The sequence below is a fragment of the Geotrypetes seraphini genome, chromosome 4, assembly GCF_902459505.1.
Source record: "Geotrypetes seraphini chromosome 4, aGeoSer1.1, whole genome shotgun sequence".
Lineage (NCBI taxonomy): Eukaryota > Metazoa > Chordata > Amphibia > Gymnophiona > Dermophiidae > Geotrypetes > Geotrypetes seraphini.
In genome coordinates, this window is record NC_047087.1 from 120,764,332 (window position 1) to 120,788,052 (window position 23,721).

At 43.2% G+C, this 23,721-nt stretch overlaps 1 protein-coding gene across 2 annotated transcripts in view; it reads right to left on the reverse strand.

Moving 5' to 3' along the window:
• The window catches only part of CFAP44 (cilia and flagella associated protein 44), a 553,092-nt gene that overhangs the window by 258,510 nt on the left and 270,861 nt on the right, over positions 1 to 23,721 (reverse strand). For both annotated transcript variants that reach the window (XM_033943382.1, XM_033943381.1), the window contains 3 exons: positions 10,008 to 10,156; positions 8,662 to 8,941; positions 336 to 391 (listed from right to left, as the gene is read on the reverse strand). In XM_033943382.1, the coding sequence (XP_033799273.1) occupies positions 336 to 391; positions 8,662 to 8,941; positions 10,008 to 10,156 (485 nt within the window). The remainder of the gene's footprint in view (positions 1 to 335; positions 392 to 8,661; positions 8,942 to 10,007; positions 10,157 to 23,721) is intronic.

Sequence of the window (23,721 nt, forward strand, 5' to 3'; positions counted from 1 at the left end):
CTAAGTCCTTGTTTGTACAATATTTTGTTTCAAGAGCCACTGAATTGTTTAATATGCATCCTTTTATTGCATACTGGATACTCAATTAAACAAGAGTATCATGGGGTTTAATAAGCTTTTTCTCAGCAATATATTTAAACACACCAATGCCACAAGCATTTTGTTTTATATAATCCTGTTGCTTAACTTATTAAAAGATATTTTGTTTTCAATTATTGCTTATTATTCTAACAATAAATATGTTGTTGAAAATTTATTGTGCATTAGGCTTCCTTGGCATAGTACAATGGTGCAATTCTCCTTCCAAATTATGCTTTTAAATATTTTCATAGTACCTGTATGCTTTAGGATCCTCAATATCTTCTGCTGCTTTCTCCATTTCAAGTTCCCTCTGTTAAGAACAGTCCCCACAAAGAAATTATTTAAAGCATAGAATAAACAGCTTGTAGAGATCTGGAATGAACTTCCTGACTCCACTGTTGTTCTCGCAATTTTTAAATGGTTTAACTACAGCCTCAACGAAATGATAATATTATAGCTATTTTTCTTATGTACTTTAGTTTTTAATTAGTTCTTCCTTCTCTTATGTTTTCTGCTATGTACTCTACTCTTAATTATATGTGAACCGAGTCGAGCTCCACTGGGAGATGACCCAGTATATAAACCAAAGATTAGATTACTAAACCTTCCAGCAATGTTAAAGATATCTAAATATCTATCTAAATAGATAAATTTTCACATTTAGGCCCCGATGCACAAATGGTTTCCTTGCAAGTAAAACTGGATTTTTACCAGTCTTACTTGCAAGGAAACTCTCCTGCTGATGCTCAAAAGGGTTCTTCGTGGCTGCTACTGATCATCAGTAGCAGCCACCATGAATTCTATGCTAATGCATTACAAATTGTTCATTAGTATTATGAGTACTCTGTGTAATGCACAGCAAAAAAAAAAAGCAGCTCTTTGCCAAGCAAATTTTAACAGCAGGGTCTGAGCTATTGGAGCCTTACTTTCCTGTCAATGCCTGACCACTGATTGGCTCAGGCACTATCAGGAAAGTAAAGGCTATCGGGGAAATTCTAAAACCGGTACCTAAATTTAGACACTGGAAGGTGTCTTACTGGAGCATGTTAATTGAAAAATGCCGTTAAAAACAGCAAAAAATGACAAGGTAGAAGCACCTACCGATACCTAAACAAAAGGAGCCAGAATAATGCCTAAGTAGGTGCTTTAGGCCGCCGAAAGCCAAAATAGGCTTGGCCAGTGCCAGAAGTGGTGTTAGGTGGCCTAAAGCGCCTACATAGGTGCTATTTACGCAAAGACAGGCGCTGGAATTGTAGGCCCATAAAACCCTTGTCTATTTATGGTACCTATCCTTCACATAAGCACAATTCTGAAACTGGCACCGATGTGTGATTGACACATAATTGGCGGCTGCCGATATCGGAGCCAATTACAGAATTTGGTGGTATGTGACAGCACAGACCTGCAATCAGCCGTTTTTTTAATGGGCGCAGTTGTGTGTGTATTGTATGAGCACAACAGCTGCGCCCACTAAAAAAAAAAAAAAAGTTGCGATGCTAGGAGGCCACCCCATGCCAGCCCCCCACATCTCTCCTAATCCCCCATACTTAAAAAATAAATCAGTAGTAGGGATGCCCACTCCCTCCTGCCACAGGTCTAAGAACCCCTCATGCTGGGACCCCCTCCCTCACCTTATTCTGATGATCTGCAGGAGGGATGCCTACTCCCTCCTGCCGGCAGACTCTTCATACTGGTGGCCTTCCCTTCCCGGTGCATCCTGGGATGCATTGGGAGGGGCCTAAGGCCCTGATTGGCTCAAGGGAAGCCCTGATTAGCTGATCATGACTTTGCTGTCAAGGGAAGCCCTGATCAGCTGGGGCACTGGAGCAGGCAGGGGCAAACCCCAAGTTACCACCCTCCTCTCTGCTGGCTGTCAACTGATTACGGCTCTGGAACCGCCATCAGCTGGGCAGATGGGAGAGTGGTGTCTGCAGGCAGGCAAGCGGAGCTATACCTAGCGACTGCTCCTCTGAGCAGGCGCCAGGCATAGTCCCTCACCATTTATCTGTGCTGCTCCAGCTGAATAGCATGCATATAAGTTGTATCCTATTGGTGTGAGAGCTTTGTCTATTATCCAGTCCTTAGTTGGGATCTATGCAGGTGAAAAAAGAGATCTAAACAGACAGGCTTAATCCACAAACAATGGATTTTCAGTTAATTACAAGTATCTACAAACTTTCATAATACTGTACATGTATCTTTATTTTTTTTATAATTCTTTATTCATTTTCATATTTCATGGCTGGCACAATGTCTTATGTATCTTTAGCTGCTTAGAAAAGAGGCATTCAATGGGGGCATCAATGTGTATTTAGAGGTTAATATTCAGCAACAGGAAATCCAGTTAAAGATAACAAGTTAACTTTAACCAGATATTCAAAGCCTTAGATTTTAAGGAAGGTAATATGGTATGCTAATGCAATACACATTTTAAATTGCAATAACATCACTTTGGGACCCATCCCGAGGGCACTAAGTTACATTAGAAGATGGTAGATGACTCATGGTATATAACCATGTTTGTACATTTTTGAGCACTAGTTGGAACTTGAAGAGATGAGTGTGTTACAAAGGGAATCTATTTTTGCCAAAAAGGCATTTGCTAGTATATCTGATGAAGGACACGGTGGATGGAATTTAAAAGATAGTAATTCAGTTTCAGATGTGAGTATAGAGAAGTCTTTTTGAAGGATTTGAAGAATTAGCCATTACCAAGAGAGTAGAAAGCTTTTTTAGCAGACTTAAGAACATAAGAATATAAGAACTGCCGCTGCTGGGTCAGACCAGTGGTCCATCGTGCCCAGCAGTCCGCTCCCGCGGCGGCCCTTAGGTCAAAGACCAGTGCCCTAACTGAGACTAGCCTTGCCTGCATACGTTCTGGTTCAGCAGGAACTTTTCAAACTTTGTCTTGAATCCCTGGAGGGTGTTTCCCCCTATAACAGCCTCCGGAAGAGCGTTCCAGTTTTCTACCACTCTCTAGGCAATCTTAGAATTAAGAAACTTACTACAAGTTCTGTAGTTCTGCAAAATTGAAAGTGATCTTCGTTTGTGTCAAAGGTGTTCTGTCCTCCTAAGTTGCATCTTTAAAAGAAATAAGCCAGAATGAAACCATCTGTTCTTATTCCTAAATGGCATGGGATGAGAGGAGGTTGGAGCAATTCTATTTAAAGCTGAGGACAAAAAGAGACATATATTAGACATATTTCTGGATGTTCCTGAGTTGTGGGAAAGAATGGGAGCAGTTATTGAAGGGATGGGCAAGGACAGAGTGAAAGAAATCAGAAAATGATCAGACCATAGTATTTTATCACTAAATTGTGCTATTGGTAGTGAAGAATGAGCAAAACAAAAGTAAAATCTAAACTGACTCCTGCTAAAGTAACAGCAGTGAGTGGACCTATGGATAATTTATCTTTTTTTCTTTTCTATACCCTTTATGAAAAGAAAAAGTTACTTCAAGAAAAGTAACTTTCTGAAACTACCACCCTTTCTGCCATCTTCTCTCTCTAAATCTACGGTAGAGACGTTTAATTTTTGAAAAAGCAACTATGATAAAATGAGGAAAATGGTTAAAAAGAAGCTAAAAAGATCAGTTGCAAAGGTTAGGACTGTAAACCAGGCATAGATGTTATTTAAAAATACCATCGTGGAAGCCCAGACCAGATATATTCCACATATCAGCAAAGGTGGAAAGAAGAGGAAACGAGAGCCAGAGTGGTTAAAAGGTAAAGTGAAAGAAGCTATTAAAGCCAAAAAAAACACATCCTTTACAGAATGGAAAAATGATCCGAATGAAGAAAATAAGAAGAGACACAAGCACTGGCAAGTTAGATGCAATGTCAACAACTGAAATCACTTAATGCTGATCGGCTATATCCAAATCACACGTGCACAGAGTCGCAAAAATCAAGAGTTCAAGGAAGACCTTTAACGGGTATCAGACACATACCAACAAACACCATAGGTTTGTCGGAAAATTCCTCATTTACCCAACGGTGCCTCCACCTCCTGTTTTGTTTTGTTTTGTTTATCATTGATCTTTTTCCTTATTTGCATTGCTTTTCCTATTGAAATTCTTATAAATTATGCATAGCTAGTATGAAAAACTTTTACTTAGCTTTTTCATCCCCAAACGCCAACGCGTTTCGATAATCTTTATCAAGACGAAAACTGGGGAAATTTGTCCTGCATAAATTTCCCCAGTTTTCGTCTTGATAAAGATTATCGAAACGCGTTGGCGTTTGGGGATGAAAAAGCTAAGTAAAAGTTTTTCATACTAGCTATGCATAATTTATAAGAATTTCAATAGGAAAAGCAATGCAAATAAGGAAAAAGATCAATGATAAACAAAACAAAACAAAACAGGAGGTGGAGGCACCGTTGGGTAAATGAGGAATTTTCCGACAAACCTATGGTGTTTGTTGGTATGTGTCTGATACCCGTTAAAGGTCTTCCTTGAACTCTTGATTTTTGCGACTCTGTGCACGAAGTTAGATGCAAAGCATTGATAAAGACAGCTAAGAAAGAATATGAAGAGAAGTTTTCAAAAGAGACAAAAACTCATAATTTTTTTAGGTTTTTAGGTTTTTTCAAAAGCAATCCGTGGGACAGTTGGATGATCAAGAAACAGAAGGGGTGTTCATGGAGGATAAGGCAATAGTGGAGAGACTGAATTAATTCTTTGCTTCGGTCTTTATGGAAGAAGATGTAAGAGATCTATTTGAACCAGAAATGGTTTTCAAGGGTGATTATGTGGAGGAATTGAAAGAAATCTTGGTGAATCTGGAAAATGTACTAAGCCAAATCAACAAATTAAAAAGTGATAAATCACCTAGACCGAATGGTATACATCCCAGGGTACTAAAAGAACTCAAAATATAAAAGTGCTAAACTGCTGTTAGTGATCTATAACCTGTCACTAAAATCGTCTGTAGTACCTGAAGATTGGTGGGAGGCCAATGTTAAGCTGATTTTTAAAAAAGGGGTTCCAGGAGAGATCTGAGAAATTACAGACTGGTAAGCCTGATTTCAGTGACGAGCAAAATGGGGGAAATAATTATAAAAAATAAAATTGGGGAACACTTAGACAAACATGATTTAATGAGACGAGTCAGCATAGGTTCAGCCGAGGGAGATCTTGCCTCACATATTTGCTTGACTTCTTTGAAGGTGTGAATAAACATGTGGATAAAGGTGAGCCAGTTGATATAGTGTATCTAGATTTTCAGAAAGCTTTTGATAAAGTTCCTTATGAGAGGCTCCTGAGAAAATTAAAGAGTCATGGGATAGGCGGCAAAGTTCAGTTGTAGATTAGGAATTAGAATTATCAGATAGAAAACAGGATGAGAGTAAACAGTGGAGTGCCACAGGGATCTATCCTGGGACTCGTGCTATTTAACTTATTTATAAATGATCTGGAAATTGGAATGAAGAGTGAGGTGATTAGATTTGCAGATGACATTAAACTGTTCAAAGTTGTTAAAATGCATGCGGATTGTGAAAAACAGCAGGCAGACCTTAGGAAATTGGAAGATTGGGCGTCCAAGAAACAGATGAAATTTAATGTCGACAAATGCAAAGTGATGCACATTGGGAAGAATAACCCAAATCACAGTTACCAGATGCTAGGGTCCACCTTGCAGGTTAGCACCCAAGAAAATGATCTGGGTATCATTGTAGACAATACGATAAAACCTTCCACCCAATGTGCAGCGGCGGCCAAAAAAGCAAACAGGATGCTAGGAATTATTTAAAAAGGGATGGTTAACAAAACTAAGAATATTATAATGCCCCTCTATCGCTCCATGGTGCGACCTCATCTGGAGTTATTGCATTCAATTTGGTCTCCTTTTCTCAAGAAAGATATAGCGGCACTAGAAAAGGTTCAAAGAGCAACAAAGATGATAAAGGGGATGGAACTCCTCTCATATGAGGAAAGACTAAAAAGGTTAGGGCTCTTCAGCTTGGAAAAGAGACGGCTGAGGGGAGATATGATTGAAGTCTACAAAATCCTGAGGAGTAGAACGGATACAAGTGGATCGATTTTTCACTCCATCAAAAATTACAAAGACTAGGAGACACACAATGAAGTTACCGTGAAATACTTTTAAAACCAATAGGAGAAAATATTGTTTCACTCAGTGAATAGTTAAGCTCTGCTAGAGGTTGTGATAAGAGCAGATAGCATAGCTGGTTTTAAAAAAGGTTTGGACAATTTCCTGGAGGAAAAGTCCATAGTCTGTTATTGAGAAAGACATGCTTGCCCTGGATTGGTTAACAAACGAAAGAACCTCCCTCACCCCAAGAAGTCTACAAAGATTAGGGAAAAGAGATGAAGTCCAACTCCAAACTAAGCAAAGAATGAAAATAATTCTATAATTTAATTTAAGAGTATTAACCGGACAAGCCCTCAGTCACACAGCAACCTCTGGAAACTCCAGGGAAAAGCTGTCGCGGATTTACACCCAGAAAGGTGTTAACTGCGAAACATCCCCGGGCTTGCTCCGGATAATATTAGTAGTGCTTAACTAGTGCAAAATGTGCAATGTGTTAGACGGCTGTGCACTGATACAACAGAATTTCGCAGACAAGCACGTGAACTGTTCACCAGATTCCAGGAAAGGGGTTATCCTTATTCGGTTTTACAGAGGGCCTATCATCGGGCTCTGTATGCCAATAGGGAACTATTATTATCCCCCATGGGTTCCTCCCAAGAGGAGTCTGGTATCACTTGCGTCTTGAGATTCTCTAACCATGCTAACAGGGTTGCACGGAGCATCCGTAGACACTGGCACGTTCTCCAACTGCATTCCACTTTTCAAGATCTTCCTAGGATTGCTTATTCCCGAGCCAGAAATTTGGCGGACCATTTGGTCCATTCCAGTTATTCCAGCAACACCACAAGGAATATCGACACGGTGATAGCTCAACACACCAAATGCAGTGCAACTTGTGACATCTGCACTTCTACTTTAGAAGGAAAGAGTTGGCAGCACCCGAGGACTAAAAAGTGCTACAATTTTAAATCGTCAACAACATGCAGGTCTAACTGGGTGATATATGTCATTCTGTGCCCTTGTGACATGCTATATGTTGGGCGCACTCAGAGACCGATTAGGACCCGTCTCATAGAACACAGGTCACGTATACACACGAGGTCCATGACTGCTCCCATGGTCCCTCATTGCATACTAGCCGACCACTCTTTTCAAGATCTTAGGTGGTTTGTTATGGAGCAAGTTTTTGAGGATTTCCAGGGAGACAGACTGACTCGACTTCAACACAGAGAACAATTTTGGATATTTGAGCTTCAATCTTTAACCCCTAATGGTCTGAATGACTATATAGAGTGGCAACACACTTATTAAGTGTGAATGTTTCTTTAAAGGATTTGCTTCAAGTTCCTTTGCAAGCTGCCTTGGTCAGGTGCTTGATCACCTGACTCTTTCATTTCACCTGTTTCTGTTTCTGCGAGTTAAAAAGAGGGCGTCCTCTCCATACCAGTGCCATTTCTTTCCTGCTTCATTCACGAACTTGAGAGTCATCGAGCAGTGCGGTTCCTGAGGAAGGGGGTTTACCCCCGAAACGGAGTCCGTTGGACATTTATTTCATTTACTGCTTATGGATCACCATTTCCATTACACACGGAGAAGCTAAGTTCTTACAGCCTGTGTATTTTTGAGCTTGGTTGGATTTGGACACTAACTTTCCAGTTTGGCCCCCAGCTTAGGGGTAAGAGATGAATTCCTTCTTTATTTTGATAATGTGTGTTTTTTTCATTTGAGTTTTTTTCACACATTGCACATTTTGCACTAGTTAAGCACTACTAATATTATCCGGAGCAAGCCCGGGGATGTTTCGCAGTTAACACCTTTCTGGGTGTAAATCCGCGACAGCTTTTCCCTGGAGTTTCCAGAGGTTGCTGTGTGACTGAGGGCTTGTCCGGTTAATACTCTTAAATTAAATTATAGAATTATTTTCATTCTTTGCTTAGTTTGGAGTTGGACTTCATCTCTTTTCCCTAATCTTTGTAGACTTCTTGGGGTGAGGGAGGTTCTTTCGTTTGTTAGCTTGTTGTTGTACCTCCTCCATTTAGGGTTCTATTTTTTGTCTTGCCCTGGATTGGTAGCATGGAATGTTGCTACTCCTTGGGTTTTGGCCAGGTACTAGGGACCTGGATTGGCCACTGTGAGAACAGACTACTGGGCTTGATGGACCACTGGTCTGACCCAGTAAGGCTATTCTTATGCTCTAAATGGATGCTTCTCCTTCATCCCCTTCCAATGTGATTCCACTGTGTCTGGCCCCATAGATTGCAATGTTGTCATAATCAAATTACATGAACAAGGATTCAGCTCATTCCAGCCTCATAGTTATTCAGTTTGCTTAAAAGTACAAACATAAAAAATGCTTCATTTGTTATATTTTTGCCATTAGATTTAAAATGAATGCACATCACTAGTGTTTGCCTTTGCTCTTAACTCTGTTGGAACTCCTCTCTTTCTCTTACTTTGTCTTAATGGGTGCCAAAAAAGGCTGGTACCCTAGAGTTCAGAGATACCAGGATATTATAGTACTTACCCTTGGAGAGGGCACCTTAGCTCTCTTTACTTTCATCACTTTCTCAATGTCCTCTTGGAGGAGGATGCTGAAAATGAAAATGTTGCCATCAGCACCACAGGTAATTAGGAACTGTCCTTCATAGCTGGAGGTGAGAGCCTGAATGTATCCATAGTTATTGTCATGCATGTTGAGGGTCCAGTATCCTTGGATGGAACTCAGAAAAGGATCATTGCTTAGCAAAGGGTAAACCCGCACTGCTCCATCCTCCATGCCACAGAACATTAAATTCTTATTGGAACTGCAGATCAAACAGAAGGATGTTGGGGTCAGACTTGGACAAACAGGCAACACTGTTGGTTCTGATCCACGATGTCCAAAGAAAATACACCTGACTTACATTATCTTAAAGTGCAAACTCAGATTCACAAAATTCCTATGAATTTCCCCTCTTGAAACATATTTGGGTCAATATTTAAAAGCACTTATCTGGATTGCAGCACATACTATCGGAATAAGTGCTGCTGACTGGGTCTATCCAACAATTTTCAGCAGCACTAGACAGTGCCAATGAAAATCATTAGTGACTGCCCTGGCACTATTTGCATGGTGCTAGGGAGGAGCATGAGCAGTCCTCAGAGTTATCTAGATAGCAGCAATATCCAATCCATTATCTAGATAAACTATGCAGAAAACTTAGGACAGCAAAAAAGGTTATTCTAATTGGACAGTTTATCGATAGCAAACTAAATACCATCACTATCTGAATAATGTTGCCATTTGCCACTCTTTAGAGATATTCAACATCAGCCACTATCCGGACACTGGTGCTGAACACCTTGCATATTGGTTCAGTAACGGGCTGATAGAGTTGGGATACTATAGAAAAAGATTACTATTTTATCCTGAAATAATCTCTGAGAGATTGAAAGGATACACAAACCCTAATGTAAAAAATAACTTTAAAGTTTTATCTCAAAGAAAAGGCTTTAAATGTTTATCCCACTTGAAGGCCCTCATCTCAAAGGGCCTTCAAGAGGGATAAACACAGAATATCTCTATATGGGAAAAGGATGGAACAAAAAAATGGAGTATTTCCACCCAAGTAAACTCTGATTCACCCCCTTCCCCACAAAAAGAGAGCATATAGATGGGTGTAAATGGCATGAAATGGCAGGTATAACCCTAACAACAAAAGGGAGAGAGTAACCTGCATAGAGCAGGAAGTTCAATTCTGGCTACCTTTCTGGGCAGACTTGATGGACAATGCTGAAGAATTTTGTGCACATTAGAGTAACCACATGTGCTTTGCTACTACAGATAGTCATGGGGGTTTTAATCTCTCAGTTGAAAGAAAAATTCATTACCTGAAATGTATCTTTTGAATTGGGTTATCATCTGTGTGCTCCATGGGAACAACATAGAAGGGTTCATCCTTCCTCAAGGAAAAGTCATTTGGGTCATTTTGTTCATTTGGGAACTTGCAGTGATATAAGAATCCTGAATCATAGCCACCCTGAAGAAGGAAAGGATGGACAGCTCATAAAGGTGCATCACCTAATGAAAGGATGCTGTAGAAAAAAGCTAGAAGACTCCAAGATTTCATTCCACAGGTGAGGAAAAAAAAACCCATAGAGATTTTGCTGTTTTCTCAGCTACTACTTGGAATTTCAACTTGAAATTTTACAGATTTATTTGTTGTTACTATCTATGTTTATGTGCTATGTGGAATGAGATTATCTTTAAACATGGCAAAGTTACAGACTTTATAGTTTCACTACCCAGCAATTTTCACATGTTCAAAAATGTTTGCACTGTAAAACTAAAAATATAAATAAATAGCAGGCTGTGAATCCCAATACCATAATCAGAAAAAAGGAGAAAGAAGAGTATCAATTATCTTGGGAAGAGAAGACCTCAAGCTCAGTGTAACAGAACTGTGAAACTGCAAAGCATTCATGTACTGTACACATACCAGGAACTATCATTGGTCAGAAAAACCTCATCCATATTAATATTGAAAACTCTTCAACTTATTTCAAATAAATACTGCCAAAGAACTTTTTTTATATAAGTATTTTTTTGTATATCTTTTTCTCTTTATAAGTATTTAAATATCTTCCAAGCAGGAATTAACCCCGCAAAACCTGATTATGTTCCCCAAACAGTAGAAATTCACTTAGCTGCAAGATGTAGAAAAAGCACAGTTACTTACCGTAACAGTTGTTATCCAGGGACAGCAGGCAGATATTCCCACACATGGGTGATGTCACCGACGGAGCCCCACAGCGGACAGCCTCGAAAGCAAACTTGCTTGAAGATCTCAAGCTTTCGAGTGCTGCAGCGCGCATGCGCGCATGCCTTCCCGCACAAACTAGGGGGCGCATCTCTTGTGAGGATCCTCAGTTCAGATACCAAGCCAAGAAGCCAACCAGGGGAGGAGGGAGGGTTGTGGGAATATCTGCCTGCTGTCCCTGGATAACAACTGTTACGGTAAGTAACTGTGCTTTATCCCAGGACAAGCAGGCAGCATATTCCCACACATGGGTGACCTCCAAGCTAAGTAAAAAGGGATGGAGGGAAGTTGGCTATTCAAGAAAAAAGATTTTGCAAAACAGATTGGCCAAAATGGCCATTCCTCCTGGATAAAGTATCCAGACAGTAATGAGAAGTGAAAGTATGAACCGAGGACCAAGTGGCAGCCTTGCAGATTTCCTCAAAGTTGATCTGAGGAAAGCTACCGACGCCGCCATAGCCAGAACTTTGTGGCCCGTCACTCGACCTTGCAGAGGAAGACCAGCCTGAGCATAACAGAACGAGATGCAAGCAGCCATCCAGTTGGAGATGGTACACTTCGAGATAGGACGTCCCAACCTATTCGGATCAAAAGAGATGAAGAGTTGAGGAGATGTTCTGTGAGGTTGAGTACGTTGGAGGTAGAAAGCCAAAGCGCGTTTGCAATCCAATGTATGAAGTGCCACCTCTCCAGGATGAGAATGTGGCTTTGGAAAAAAGACCGGCAAAACAATAGATTGGTTGATGTGAAATTCCAAAACAACTTTAGGAAGGAATTTAGGATGAGTACGAAGGACTACCTCATCATGATGAAAGACCGTGAAAGGCGGATCTGCAACCAATGCTTGCAACTCACAGATTCGGTGAGCTGAAGTGATGGCAATTAAGAAAACAGCTTTCCAAGTGAGATACTTGAGGTGAGCCCGGTCAATAGGTTCAAAGGGAGGTTTCATCAGTTAAGCCAGAACAACATTAAGGTCCCAAACCACAGGAGGCGGTTTAAGAGGTGGATGCAGATTAAAAAGCCCTTTCATAAAACGGGAAACCATGGAATGGGCAGAAAGAGGTTTCCCATCCAGAGGCTGATGAAAAGCAGCAATAGCACTGAGATGAACTTGAATAGATGTAGATTGAAGGCCCGATTGGGACAAGTGAAGTAAAAAGTCCAAAACCAACGGTAAAGAGGAAGACAGCGGATGAAGTTGACGAGAGGAACACCAAGCAGAAAATCTAGTCCACTTCTGGCCGTAACATTGGAGAGTGGACGGCTTCCTGGAAGCAAGAAAAACATATTGAACAGACCGAGAAAATTGAGAAGGGTCTGTTATGTCGAAAGGTACCAAGCTGTCAAGTGTAGAGACTGCAGATTGGGATGAAGTAAAGACCCTTGACTCTGAATGAGCAGAGAAGGAAAAACCGGTAGGAGTAGAGGCTCCCTGACACTGAGTTGAAGTAGAAGGGAGTACCACGGTTGTCTGGGCCACCGAGGAGCTATCAGAATCATGGTGGCACGTTCTGCCTTCAGCTTGACAAGAGTCTTGAGAATCAGAGGAAATGGAGGGAAGGCATAAAGAAACTGCTCCCTCCAGTCCAGAAGAAAGGCATTCGTTTCGAGACGATGAGGCGAGAAAATGCGGGAGCAGAACAGAGGCAGTTTGAAGTTGTCGGGCGATACAAAAAGGTCTATCTGAGGGGTCCCCCAGCGAATGAATACCTGATGAAGCGTGGGGGAATTGAGTGTCCACTCGTGAGGCTGCAGCAGTCGGCTCAATTTGTCTGCCAGGCAGTTCTGTTGACCCTGTACGTATACAGCTCTGAGAAAGATGTGAGAAATCGCCCATTTCCACAACCTGAGAGCTTCTTGACAAAGGGAGTGAGATCCCATCCCTCCCTGTTTGTTGACATAATACATGGCTACTTGATTGTCTGTTCGAACCAGTACTACCTGGTCGTGAAGAATATGAAGAAAAGCTTTGAGAGCAAGGAAAATCGCTCTGATTTCCAACAGATTGATATGACACCGGCAATCTGTTGACGTCCACAACCCTTGCATATGGAGACCATCTACGTGGGCTCCCCACGCGTAGGTGGACGAATCTGTCGTGAGCACTTTCTGATGTGGAAGATTGTGGAACCACAAACCTCTGGAAAGATTGGAAGAGAGCATCCACCAGCGGAGAGACTTCTTTAATAAAGGAGTTACCGTTATATGGCGAGAAGGCGGGTCCAGTGCTTGTTGCCATTGAGACGCCAGGGTCCACTGAGGAATGCGAAGGTGAAGTCTGGGAAGGGGAGTCACATGAACCGTAGATGCCATGTGACCGAGCAGAATCATCATCTGACGGGCAGAGACGGTCGAAAGGGAAGACATTTGTCGGCAGAGTCGACAGAGGGTTTCTTGACGATTTAAGGGTAGAAACGCTCTCATGTGGACAGAGTCCAGAGTCGCGCCAATAAACTGAAGGGACTGGGCTGGAACTAACTGAGATTTGGGGAAATTTACATGGAACCCTAGACTTTGAAGAAAAGAAATAGTCTGAAGGGTCGCTGTTATAACCCCTTGAAGAGAAGGGGCTTTGATAAGCCAATCGTCGAGATAAGGAAACACCTGTAGCCCTCGAGAGCGCAGGGCTGCAGCCACCATGACCAGACACTTGGTGAATACTCTGGGGGAGGCGGCAAGGCCGAATGGCAGAACCCTGTATTGAAGATGAAGGTTCCCCACCTTGAACCTGAGATAGTTGCGAAAGTTCGGATGAACAGGAATATGAGTATAAGCTTCTTTGAGATCCAGAGAGCACATCCAATCCCCCTGATCCATTAAGGAATACAAGGTTGGAAGCGAGAGCATGCGAAACTTCTCTTTGACTAGAAATTTGTTGAGGGCTCGAAGATCCAGAATGGGCCGCAAATCCCCCGTCTTCTTGGGCACCAGGAAATACCTGGAGTAGAACCCTAGATTGTGTTGGGAAGGAGGTATCTCCTCTACCGCTCGAAGGCGAAGGAGCGCCCGAGCTTCTTGAAGAAGAAGGGGGAGTTGCGAGGACCTGGAATGACACTCTCTTGGCGGGTGATCTGGTGGTACCTGAAACAGGCGTAGAGAGTATCCCTCGTGGATCATTGTCAGCACCCAGAGGTCCGATGTAATACTTTCACAACGTGATGAAAAAAGGGAAAATCGACCTCCAATGGACAGAAGAGAATTTTTCAGGGAGGATGGAATGCTCTCTACCGGAACGTCAAAAAGACGGAGCCGGTTTGGTGGCAGCAGGCGCCTGAGATTTATGAGGGCGTTGCTGAGGACGTCGAGGAGGTGGTCTAGAAAATGCAGGAGTTGTTTTCATAGGATATCGACGAGGTGGCGGTTTATATGCCTGGGCAGTAGACGGTTTGGGCTTAGACCTGATCAGGGAAGCGAAAGAGCGCTCATGCTCAGAGAGCCTCTTAGTGGCAGCTTCAATTGAGTCGTCGAACAACTCATTCCCCTGACAGGGTAAGTTGGCATGGTCCTGTAAATTTGGGTCCATATTGACTATGCGGAGCCAGGCAAGGCGGCGCATGGCAACGGCAAAAGCCAACACCCGGGAAGAAAGCTCAAAAGCATCATAAGATGCCTGCAACATAAAAAGCCTCAACTGAGAAAGAGACTGAAGGATCTGTTTAAATTCAGACAGACGGTGTTTAGACAAGTCTGGAAAAAAGATGGCAACAGCTTCAAAAAATGGTTGAAGATGATGTAAAAACATAATTGTAATTCAAAATTCTGTTCGCCATCATAGAATTTTGGTACAAGCGACGCCCAAACTTGTCCATAGTGCGACCTTCACGACCAGGAGGGACTGTTGCAGAAATTTTAGATGGATGAGCTTTCTTGAGGGAGGACTCCACTACTAAAGATTGATGAGAGAGTTGTGACTTCTCAAATCCTTTACAGGGGACAGTGCGATAACGAGATTCCAGCTTTGATGGAATAGCAGTGACCGAATAAGATGTCTCCATATTGCAGATGAAGGTCTGTTTCAGCACTGGTGTCATGGGCAAACGCAGGGTCTCCTTGGGAGGATGCGCTAGCTCCATGTCAGCCAAGTATTCTGGGATATATTTGGAATCTGAATGCAAGTCTAAATGAAGAGCTTGACCTATATCATAGACAAACTTGGCAAAAGAGGAAGACTTGGAAGAAGAAGGTTCCTTATGGAAGACAGAGCTGGAACGAGGAGCCACGGAATAAGAGGGTGAAGCTTCACGTGAGTACTGAGACACTGGTTCCGACTCCACTCTCACTGTCACTGAAGAAGCCCCACTTCCAGTTTGTGGTGGAGTGAAGGAATGCTTCCTCTTCACATCCCTCGAGGGGGATGTCCTCGGAGTTCGGGGGGGTAGAATGCCTCAAAACTGGAGGAGAGAGATCTCGACGTAAAGACCTCGAGGGAGGAGTCCTCGATCTGGAATGCCTCGAAGATAAAGAAGAAGAAGCAGCAATCTTCGTCTTCGAGGAAGTGTCCCGATGCCTCGAGTTCTTCGAAGCAAGGTGTTTCGACAGCCTCGAGCAATGCTTCGGACGAGGCAAAGAGGATCTCGAGGCGATATTCGGCGAGGAGTCTGAAGAAGAAATTCTCTTGCGAGACCTGCCCCGTGAATGCTGGATCAGGGTCTCAGGCTGCTGATTAGGCTGGTCCACCCGAGGCAAAGTCGAAAACGGGACTAACTGAGCTACAATAGAAGAAATTTGCGTAGTCAAAATAGACTTGAGCATATCTTCAAACATTGGCACCGAGACCAAAGGATTTGGCGGCAAAGGTGCTCCCATGCGCTCCAAGGATTTAGAGTATTCCCGAGACTTGGAGGCACGTTTCGCCGAAGGCTTCGAGGGGAGAGGCATACCCGGAGCCCCGGGCAGCTCTGGAGGCTTCTTGATCATGGTACCTGAGAAGGAAGCAGGAGACTTACCCCCAGAAGCAGGCTTCGAGGACGGGATCAAGGAGACCTTCGAGGCCGAAGACCCTGAGGTCTTCGAGGCCGAGGTCGAAGCAGGGGTCGAGGGCGAGGCCTTACCGCCCGAGGTCGCTCCCGATGTCGAGGCCTTGGGACCCGAAGGAGTCTAGACCGTCGAGGCCGAGGGTTTGTCAGGCTCCATGTTGAAGAGATTAATTAATCTGTCGCAGCGGCGGCGAAAAGCACGAGGCTGAAGGGTCAGACAGTGATCACAATCTTCCGGATGATGAGTGTGACCCAAACAGACCATACACCGACTATGAGGGTCGGTGATAGAAATCGTCCTGCCGCACGAGTAGCAACGTTTAAACCCGGTCACAGGCCGGGACATAGAAAAAATAAAGTCCGTTAAAAAAAAGGGAAAAGGGCCTAGGCCCAAGCCTGCGGACTCCAAAATAAAAAAGAAACCAAAATTTATTTATTTTTTTTAACTTTTCAAAAACAATGAAATAAACAAGGGAATAAACCCTAAGCACAGCGACCGAAAAAAAAAATAGAACAGCCGCGGTGAGAGAAGGCAAATTGCTGCAGAGCCAGAAGCACAAGTCTTCTCAGCTCCGCGGAAAACAATGAACTGAGGATCCTCACAGGAGATGCGCCCCCTAGTTCAGGCGGGAAGGCATGCGTGCATGCGCGCTGCAGCACTCGAAAGCTTGAGATCTTCAAGCAAGTTTGCGTTCGAGGCTGTCCGCTGCGGGGCTCCGTCGGTGACGTCACCCATGTGTGGGAATATGCTGCCTGCTTGTCCTGGGATAATGCTCAGTCCAACAAATATCAGGCAAAAAAGATTAAAAAATGCCATCCAGATATAATAATGAAGATGTTAATTTATTTGAGAAAAGGGGGTACCAGATTACTATTAATGATGTCACAGTGACGTAGACTTTGTCTGGGGAAAAATGTTAGAAGTCTATCACAACCTCCACCCAAAGTTGCATGCAATCGCCGCAGGTGATCTGAGACAGCCTGTCACAGGGGTCAATCGACAAGGGTACAGTCAAACCTCAATTTGTGAGTAACGCGGTTTGCGAATGTTTTGCAAGACGAGCAAAACACTCAAGCAAACTGAGCACTGACTTGATAAGCGAGCGTGTCACCCCACCCCGGGAACCGGCTTCTCTCTCCCCGCAGTCCACCCCCAAACCCTTACCTCCAGCGGACACCGGCACACACTAACCCACACCGTATGCCAGTGCTGAAAGAGCCTGCTGCTGAAGTTCCATTCTGGGCTACTGCGGGACCTTGAACATCTGCAAATGCTCAAGGCCTTCTGGCTCCCACCCTCTCCGAGATTCTCATGAAAGAATGGGAGCTAGTACACCTTGCGCATGCACAGATGCTCAAGGCCCCGCAGCAGCCTAGCATGGAACTTCAACAGCAGGCTCTTTCAACACCAGCACAAGGATGTCCTGTGGGTTGGTGCGTACCGATGTCTGCTGGAGGTAAGGGTTTGGGGGTGAGCCGCGGGGGGAGAGAAGCCGGTTCCCGGGGTGGGGTGGAAGTGATCAGACCAGTGGCCTCGGGGGGGTGGAGAGTCTTTTTGGGATATGGAACGAATCATCCAAGTTTCCCTTACTTCCTATGGGGAAACTCGCTTTGATATACAAGCGTTTTGCTTTACGAGCATGCTTCTGAGCATGCTTCTGGAGCGAATTATGTTCGCAAACCAAGGTACCACTGTATTAAGAATTTCCCGAAGTGACTGAAGGCCTGTGTCAAAGCTGGAAGGGGATACATTTACAGGGAATGAGAAATTCTGACACATTGTTAATTGTTTTGCCTGAATGATGTTATTTTACTGTGTTTTAGCTTGAACATTTTTAGAATGCAAAAAAATTGCTAAGTAATAACACTACAATGTCAGTTACATCAACACAGCTTAAGGTAATTAAAAATTTAACAGTAATATGTAAGTATGATAACTACAGTAGACAAAATTTCTCGCTGAAATTCAAAGTGGCTGCTGAGATAATAGCAAAATATTCAAAGTTACTTTTTTTTTTTTTTTGCCTCACCCTGTATATATGATGATGATGACAGCTAGCTGCATTAAGATAGATTCAATTTCATTTGTCAAATATTGATACACTTGTTGTAAGATGTAAAAATGAATAAAGATTTTTTTTTTAAAGATAGATTAATATTGCTAAATTGTCCTAGCTGAAACTTGCCCCACTTTGACCAGCTGAAAGTATGTACATAGTTCTATTGCATTCATGTAAATAGGAATTTTTGAATGGTGTGTTTAGGTAAAAAGAGGAAAACAATATGTGTACATCATAGGAGTCAACTTTTTAAAATGATTGGGGGTACTCAATACATACCACATCTGTAAAAAGTAAACAAAGAATGGCTGGTCATGGACACAACTGGCCAAGCCATATTTAGATGTAGAGCACAGCGGATAGTACACACATTGGAAGAACTTGTGGCTAAAAGAAGAGCTAGGGAAGACTAAATGTCCTACTTGTCTCTCTTCCTTCCCAATCTCAACTCATCCCCACAAATTTACTTCACCGCACTTTTCAACTTCTCTCTCCCACCCACAGCCTATCTATACCACAGTGATATCCCTCCCCGTCCAGCCTGGCCTACCCATACCAGCCATACACAGGCAGGATGATTGCTTTACTTTTGTGAAGAAGGGACATGGATGCTCCTTTCCATTTCTCTTTCAGTTTGAAACTGGTCTATACGTCCTCTCCATTACATAACTTTTTCAGATCATGGCATCATATACTGCCAAAACTCCCTCTGCTCCCCCTTGACCTTTCAGTAAAATAACTTGTATATCCTGGTGACCATTGGGCTGGAGGAGAAAGCACAGTTACTTAGCATAACAGGTGTTAGCCAGGGACAGCAGGCAGATATTCTCACATGTGGGTGACGTCATCAACGGAGTCCCGGTACAGACAGCTGTACAAGTGCACTGGCACTTTAAGAACTTGAGAAAGTTTGCGACTGACCGCACCACGCATGCGTGAGTGCCTTTCCAATCAACATAGGCATGCAGCTCCTCAGTTCATTAAGCCAGCTAAGAAGCCAACCAGAAGAGGTGGGTTGGTTGTGAGAATAACTGTCTGCTGTCTCTGGATAACACCTGTTAAGGTAAGTAACTTTGCTTTATCCCAGGACAAGCAAGCAGCATATTCTCACGAGGGTGACCTCCAAGCTAACAAGAATGGGATGGTGGGAGAATTGGCCTTTTAGGAAAATAAATTTTGTAACACTGCTTGGCCAAAGTGCCCATCCCGTCTGGAATACGATTCCAGACAGTAATGAGAGGTGAAAGTATGAACCGAAGACCAAGTAGTAGCTTTGCAGATTTCATCAATAGGGGTAGATTGGAGAAAAGCTACTGAAGCTGCCATATCTCAAACCTTATGGGCTGTGACCCGACTCTCCAGTTGCAGCCCAGTCTGAGCATAACAGAACGAGATGCAAGCAGCCAATCAATTGGAAATCGTTCTTTTGGAAACAGGATGCCCCTGCTTCTTAGAATCAAAGGCGACAAAAAGCTGGGAAGATGATCTATGCAATTCAGTCCTTTGCAAATAGTAGGCCAATGCTCGTTTGCAGTCCAGAATATGAAGAGCCATTTCTCCAGGATGAGAATGAGGCCTTGGAAAAAATACTGTAAGAACAATAGATTGATTGAGATGAAACTCAGTGACAACTTTTGGTAAGAACTGTGGATGACTGCGAAGCATCACTTTGTCATGATGGAACACTGTAAATGGTGGATTCACCACTAAAGCTTTAAGTTCACTAACTCTGTGAGCAGAAGTTAGAGAAATGAGGAAAAACACTTTCCAAGTAAGATATTTGAGATGAGCCAAAGACATTGGTTCAAATGGAGGCTTCATCAATCTAGCAAGTACCACATTAAGATCCCAAACTACTGGAGGTGGTTTGACATTGAAAAGTCCTTTCATGAATCTGGAAACTACAGGATGAGCAGCAAGAGGTTTTCCATCCAGCAGTTGATGAAAAGCAGCAATTGCACTGAGATAGACTCGAATGGAAGTGGACTTGAGACCAGAGTGCAACAAATTCAGGAGATAATCCAAAACTGAAGAAACATGAGGTGGATTTTGGATCCTGGTGGTGAAGAATGCACCAGGCAGAAAAATGGGTCCATTTTTTAGTATAACATTGTCGTGTGGCAAAATAAACTCCCTGATCAAGAAATGCTTTTTTAGTTTACGAATGTTGAGGAAGGTTAGACATCTTTATCATCCTCGACATTTCTATGTCTTGGTCCAATCAATCATATTATTTCAACTAGATTATTGCAACACTATCTATCTTGGCATCACATAGATCTGTCTCTAAAGATTAAAATTAATCCAGAATACTGCTGCAAAGCCGATTTTTTGAAAAAGTAAATTTGACCATATGACCCCTTTGCTCCATCCGGGCCATGTGTCTAAGGCCCCACCCACAGGAGGGGCCTAAGGCTCCTGGGCCTATTCTGATTGGCCCAAGCACCTTAGGCCCCACCAGGAGGCGGGGCTTTGTTGCCCCTGGGCCAATCCAGCCCCATTCTTCGTTGAGCTGCATGCCGGACGGACGGGTTTGGCAACTGTCTGTCCGGCCAACCTAAAATAGGTACGGGGAAGGGGGGTGGAGTGGGGGGGGTCGTGGGGTCGGCCAGGGGGGTCACGGGTCGGCTGGGGGGGCCGATCAGGGGTTCTTGGGGGGGCGGACTTTGGGGGGGAGGGGGGTGCGTCGAGGACAGGAGGGCCTGGGATCCCTCCTGCCCGTACTGTAGTGGGGGTGGGGGTAGGGGGGTCGCCTAGGCCAGGAGGGCTTGGGCTCCTTCCTGGCCCGAACAAGTCGGGGGTGCCGCGGGTGCCTGGGGCAAGAGGGCTTGGGCTCCCTCTTGCCCTGAGGTTATTGGGGGGGGGGTCGTGGCTGCCACAGGGCAAGAGGGCTTGGGCTCCCTCTTGCCCTGATCGTGTCGGGGGGGTCGCGGCTGCTGCAGGGCAAGAGGGCTTGGGCTCCCTCTTTCCCCGATGTTGTGTTGGGGGGGGAGTGATTCATCGCGGCAGGAGAGATGCCTCATCTCCCCTACCGCGATGCCATCACTCCTCTACCCGAACTGCCGCGGGTCGCAGCAGTTTGGGTAGAAGAGTGATGGCATCGCAGTAGGGGAGATGAGGCATCTCTCCTGCCGCGATGGTTAGGTTGCCGGGCTGCTGAACTGATGGCGCCAACGGCCATCAGCTCAGCAGCCCGTTTTTCGGCACTTAGACCTGGTTTTATTTCGTCTAAGTGAAAAAGGTCTAAGTGCCGACTAAACTGTATTGGTTATACCTGTTGTACGGCTAGGTGTAGGTCGGCCCACCTCCCGCCCACTGCCCGCCCTTTCCCCTCCTCTAAACACACCTCTTTTCTCTCTGTGCGTTTAGAGGCAGGGGAAAAGCCTAAGTTGGTTTTAGATAGTCTAATAACCAGCTTTGGTTATGGGTACTTGGACGATCAGGCTTTTTGATCGTCCAAGTAGCCACTTAGGACACTTTTTAGACGTTTTTTTTTTTTATTATGAACCCCATATTATCTATTCTAATATTTTAGCAAAATTCTCAATTTACTAATATCCAATACAATCATTCTAAATCAAATATCATTCAATATAGATACTACATTCATACCTGTTACTCGGCTCACAATGCCTGGGGAGAATGAACAATGCCGAAGACTCTCTCAACTCGGAAAGCACTTTAAATATTCTATACAATTACCCTAGCAGGAAGGACTCCCTCTAACCCGGAAACTAAACTTTTACAAAATTGACCCTTCAACTTCAATGTTCAGCCCTGCGGCTGTAAATGTTTTCCAATTAAATATGAAGCGTTGTTCCTTATAGTGTAATATTTTGTTTAAATTGCCCTGAAAATTTTTTATTTGTATCAAAACTGTGTACCGTAACGAGTCAACTGTATGAGATTCCTGTAACCAATGGGCTACCAGAAGGGCGGTAACTCGGGCACAGCGAATATTACTAAGGTGTTCTGTAATGCGAGTCTTTATCATCCTGCTCGTCTGACCAATATATAATTTGTCACACGGACAGCAGTATATCACACCTTCACACGGACAGCAGTATATCACACCTTCAGACTCACAATCTGTGCCTGACGAAAGCTTAAATTGTTTGCCATTAGAGTGAGGAACTGTAATCTGATCCTGCTCCATAACATACTTGCAGTTACAACAGTGCCCACATTTACGGTGCGGCGATAAATGTCTATAATCTGTGTCATATTTGCGATATTTAAGTTGTTCCTCCAAATTGCTAGATCTTTTGAATGCAAATTTGGGATTATCTTGTAAAACAGGGTGAACTTGTAACACTGGCCAGTGTTTTAATATTATTTGTTTTATCGAATTACTCATTGAATTGTATGGTAAAACGCAGGCTATTTGAGATTCTTGGTCATGTGTTCCGGGAAGGAGGAGCCAGGGTCGATAACAACTCCTGGCTCGTTTCCAAGCCTTTTTCACAATTTTTTTCGGGTACCCCCTATCGCAAAATTTATGGTACATGATGTTAGCTTGTTTAGTAAAATCCTCCTCCTGTGAACAAATCCGTCTTATTCTTAGGAATTGCCCCGTTGGAATGCTACTCCTTAACACACTTGGATGAAAGCTTTGGTATTGGAGTAACGTGTTCCTATCAGTTGTCTTTCTGTGTAAACTAGTGATGATATGGTCATGTTGTTTTATCAATGTGATATCCAAAAAAGAAATACTGTCATTACTATAAGCATATGTAAATTTAATATTTGTATCACACAAATTAATTTCTAATAAAAATGAATGTAACTGTTCCACATCACCAGTCCACACAAAAAGAACATTATCGATAAAACGTTTCCAAACCAAAATATACTTAAAATATTGAGATCCATACACAAATGTACTTTCGAACTTCGTCATGTATAGACATGCTAGGGTAGGGGCGACCGCAGCGCCCATAGCCACCCCCTTCGTTTGAATGTAAACATTGTTCTCAAATTTAAAGTAATTATTAAAGAGAACTATATCTGCCAATTGATTTACCATTCGTTGTTTATCTTGTGCTATATTCAGTTGAGTGGTATGAGTCTGAACTAGGGCTGCTGCGGCCGCCTGAGGTACATTTGTGTATAAAGCTACTACATCTGCTGTCACTAAAATTGTGTTTACTGGGATAGACATATGGGACATTCCTTCAATAATTTGTAAAACCTGAGCCGTATCTTTCACATAGGAGGGGGCCAAAGAAACAAACTGTTTTAAATATCCAACTATGTACTTGGATAGTGGCTCAAGGACAGACCCTTTGCCGGTAACTATGGGGCGACCTGGAGGATTTATTGGATCTTTATGCACTTTGGGTATAAAATATATTTCTGGAATTCTGGGTTTATTAATATTCAGATAGCGAAATTCTTTCTGAGAAATAACTCCTGTTAACCTAGCGTCATGTAATATATTATCTATTTTGTTTTTTATAGCAAGGGTAGGATCTTGATCCAAGGGAGTATAGTAATTCAAATCAGTTAATTGCTGATATGCTTCCCTTTGATAATTTACATAGTCTTGTATAACAATACCACCTCCCTTGTCCGCCCGACTGATAATAATTGAACAGTCTCTTTGAAGATCTTGAATAATTTGACGTTGAGAATTAGACAAATTAGATCTTGTTTTGGTAGATTTAGGCCCTGATTCTCCAAAAGTGCGTCCCGATTTTAGGCAACTGTAGGCGTCCTACAGCTGTCTAATCAGCCAATCGGGATG